Source organism: Lactuca sativa, chromosome 9 (genome assembly GCF_002870075.4).
Source record: "Lactuca sativa cultivar Salinas chromosome 9, Lsat_Salinas_v11, whole genome shotgun sequence".
Classification (NCBI taxonomy): Eukaryota; Viridiplantae; Streptophyta; class Magnoliopsida; order Asterales; family Asteraceae; genus Lactuca; species Lactuca sativa.
The window spans coordinates 146,285,328-146,288,956 of NC_056631.2; the positions used below are offsets into that span (position 1 = coordinate 146,285,328).

Sequence of the window (3,629 nt, forward strand, 5' to 3'; positions counted from 1 at the left end):
CTTTGATCAAATAATTAACCCACAAGAATCCGAGTACGAATCCGAGCTTGAATTTGCATTAGAAAGGAGTGAGAACGAAGATAGCCAGAAAACGAGATGGAAAACATTGTGGATATGTCCATGGGAGCATACAAGAATCGGATAAGAGACGATGTCGGTCCCGGGCTAGTACAACCTACAATTCCCGCCACTACAACTTCGAGTTGAAATGACACATTTTTGTTGCACTTAAGGATGTACCATTTTATGGAAAGGACCATGAGGATGATTACAATCACTTAGATGAAGTTAATGACATTGGGGACTATTTCAATATCCTAAATGTTCCAAGAGAGACCGTGTTGTTAAGGATGCTTCTCATTACTTTTAAAGGAGCTGCAAGAGATTGGTTGAAAGCACTTCCACCCAGTGCAATTACTACTTGGGCACAGATACGTGAGCAATTCTTGGAACAATTTTGCCCCCCATCAAAAATATCTAAACTCAAGAAGGCAATATCCAACTTTGAGCAAAATCCTGATGAATCACTTTATGATGCATGGGAGCGTTATAAGGGGTTGCAAAGGAATTGTCCTTAAAATGACCTCAACATACACCAAGAAGTATCTATCTTTTATGACGGGGTGAATGTCATGACAAGGAAACTCCTTGATTCTCAAGGACCACTTACTAAGAAAAATCGAGTGAAGTAAAGGAATTGATTGAAGAATTGTCAAAGCATTCTCATGAGTACCACAATCCAAGAAATGAAGGAGCAAGAGGCATTGCGGCTGGAAATTCTGAAGACATGGCTGATGTACTAGCTATGCTTGACACAATGGACAAAAAAATGACCAAGATGGACCATTCAATTCATGGTATAAGAGTTGGATGTGAAAGATGCAATGGTCCACACTTGAAAAAAGAATGCCACTTGGATGAACAAGGAATTAAAAAGGCTCAAGTTTCCTATTCTAGTGGAGATAAATATGAAGAAGATTGGAGAAAAACCGAGAAAGAGTGGTTTCCAACTAGGTCGAGGCTTCTACCAAAAGGCACAACCACCAGCCAAGAAGAAAGTTGATTTAGAAAATGTGTTAGCTCGTTTTACGGAGGATTCTGAAAAAATGCATGATGAAACGGATGCAGTGATAAGGGGACATCAGAATATCATGAAGGAGAAGGAAGCTTTGCTAAGAAATCACCAAGCATCGATCCACAATATTGAAGTCCAACTAGGTCAACTAACTACTCTCGTACAAGATAAGTTATCTCCGAAAATCCCCAAGAAAAAACCTCATTCGCAAGTCATGATGATTGAAACTGAAGAAGAGGCTATTTCTAAGTTCCTAGAAGCACTAGAAGTAGAGCCACAACTGTCCGAACCAAAGCCGAAAAAGTCAAAAATCGAAGAAACATTTTCTGCTGAAACACCAGACTCACGACGTGAGCCTTCCAAGCTCACAACGTGGGCCGAGTCTGAACAAAAAAATTCAGCAAACATTCCAGCTTATCGTCCTCCTTTACCGTTTCCGTCCCGAGCTAATAGTCATCCACTGGAAAAGGAGCATTTGGAATTTATGAAACAAGTAAAGGGTATTTCAATAAATACTCATTTTATTAAATCATTGTCTAAAATTCCCGAATATGCAAGGTTCTTACAAGACTTGATAGATACTCGTCAGCCTTTGAAGAAAAACTCCAAGGTGGCTCTTAGTGAGCAGAGTTCAAATGTGGTATTAGGGGAGTTGTCAAAGAAGATGGGAGATCGTGGATGCCTCACTCTTCCGTGTGAATTTGGGAATAGTTTGAAGACTTATGCTTTAGCCGATTCTGGGGCTAGCATAAATTTAATGCCTTTTTCATTTTATTAAAAACTCAATATTCCGAAGTTGAAGGCTACAAGAATGACCATTCACATGGCAAACCGTTCAGTGACACATCCTAGGGGCATTGTGGAAGACATCTTAGTAAAAATTGGGAAATTTGTTTTTCCAATTGATTTTGTGGTTATGGATATGAAAGAAGATCATGATGTTCCAATCATCTTGGGTCGGCCTCTACTTAATACTGTTGGTGCCTTGGTTGATATTCATGAATCCAAGCTTACCTTGAGAGTGGGAGATGATGAAGCCACTTTTGGAATAGAGGATGGTTTCCAAGGAAATGATGTTCAAGGTGAAGTTTTTAATGTTGATAAAGAAGAAGATGAACTTGAAGAGTTGGAGAAGCTTATGGAAGAACTAAAGATAATTCAACAAGTCAAACATACAAAACCAAGAGAATCCGTTCGATTGGTGTTTGAAGTAATTGCTTATACAAATCCAACTTCTTGGGTGAGTGAGGAAAGCGAAGATTTATCAAGTGACGAGGACGAGGTTACTTTTAAGGAAACGAGTTTAGCTATGGATGAGAAGGTGGTTCCCGTAGAGCAAAGAAATGAAAAATTGGAGAATAAAGGGATTAGACACAAGCTTGAAGTAAATGAGGTGGAAGCTATAAAAGAGAACTCCAAAAAGGCGTATATTAGACGAGTTTAAGCATATAAAAGGAGATGGAAGGAGCAAAAGATTCAAATGGTGGTGGAAACTCCGGATAATTCAACTTGAGGCAACCCGGAGTCCGGCTCGTGACTCCAAGAAAAAGAAGCGCTTTTCGGGAGGTAACCCGAGCTCGGTTTGAATTTTCTTTTCGTTTATGCCTTTAGTTTAGTTTTTGCATATTTAGTTTTTTTTTTTGGATAATTGATCATCTAATGATCTAATACTCTTGTGAATGGCAAAAATTAAGTGTGGGGTCCTTGAATTAAGTGATAAATTAATTGGGATTTAAAAAAAAATATAAGTGCTAATTAGGGTTTGTTTTATGAACAAACAATATTCACGACGTGAGCCCATATAACTCACGTCGTGAATAAATAATGATATACGAGGATGGTATATTTTAGCCCAACAATTCTGTTAGCCCAACTTTTGTTTTAAATTGAATTTGGCCCAAATATGTTAGCCCACAATGGACTCACGATGTGAGTCATAAAAGCTCACGTCGTGAACTTTAAACTCACGAGACCACGACTTAAAAAAAGCTGAAACACTTTAGCCAAAAACTTTTACAAAACTCATGAAGCGAAGTTGTTTTCTTAGTCCCCCCTCACATCCGATTTTGGCTATAATCCACCAAAAACAACCTTTGTGCTTACGTAATCTTCCATTTAAGGTAAATAACTTATGTTTTTAGTGATTAATGTTGACTAATTTGTTGATTTAGAGGCTAGGGTTTGTGATCATAGTTTAGGGTCACAAATTGCTATGATTATGCTTAGATTATGTCATGCATGCCCTTGTAATATGTTTGAAATTATTATTAAACAAAACCCTTAGCAAGTATACAACTAGAATCGGTTTGGAAATGGCTCGATTTTGAGTTCATGGTTTCTTGCCTTCGCACCCAGTTCACGACATGAGTCCGTAAGGCTCACGACGTGAATAATGGATTCCAACAATATTTCATTATTGTTAAATATTAACTGGCTATATGTTGTTGGTTTTGTTTCTGAGTTATGTTTTGGTAGAAAAATGGCACCAAGGCGTGAGGTTCAAGATGAACAAGGCGGGTTTGCTAACTTACAACCATTTTATATGTATCAAACC

The 3,629-nt window shown here is 38.1% G+C and overlaps 1 protein-coding gene and 1 non-coding gene across 2 annotated transcripts; one reads left to right on the forward strand and one right to left on the reverse strand.

The window, feature by feature from the left end:
- Positions 1-479: 479 nt before the first annotated feature.
- On the reverse strand, positions 480-586 carry LOC111882789 (small nucleolar RNA R71). The gene has a single exon (XR_002847235.1). It is a non-coding gene; the product is annotated as a small nucleolar RNA R71 (small nucleolar RNA).
- Positions 587-968: 382 nt separating this feature from the next.
- Positions 969-2,519, forward strand: LOC111882785 (uncharacterized). Its single transcript, XM_023879151.1, has 2 exons — positions 969-1,817; positions 1,872-2,519. Exons 1-2 carry the CDS (start codon positions 969-971, stop codon positions 2,517-2,519), a joined length of 1,497 nt encoding a protein of 498 aa, XP_023734919.1.
- The last annotated feature ends 1,110 nt before the right edge of the window (positions 2,520-3,629 follow it).

What these genes read in the sequence shown, in the direction of transcription:
- LOC111882785 (XM_023879151.1), top strand. Translation starts at nt 969, where the DNA reads ATGAAGAAGATTGGAGAAAAACCGAGAAAGAGTGGTTTCCAACTAGGT. An exon ending in ATGCTTTAGCCGATTCTGGG is followed by an intron (nt 1,818 to 1,871) that starts GCTAGCATAAAT and finishes AATATTCCGAAG; the next exon opens with TTGAAGGCTACAAGAATGAC.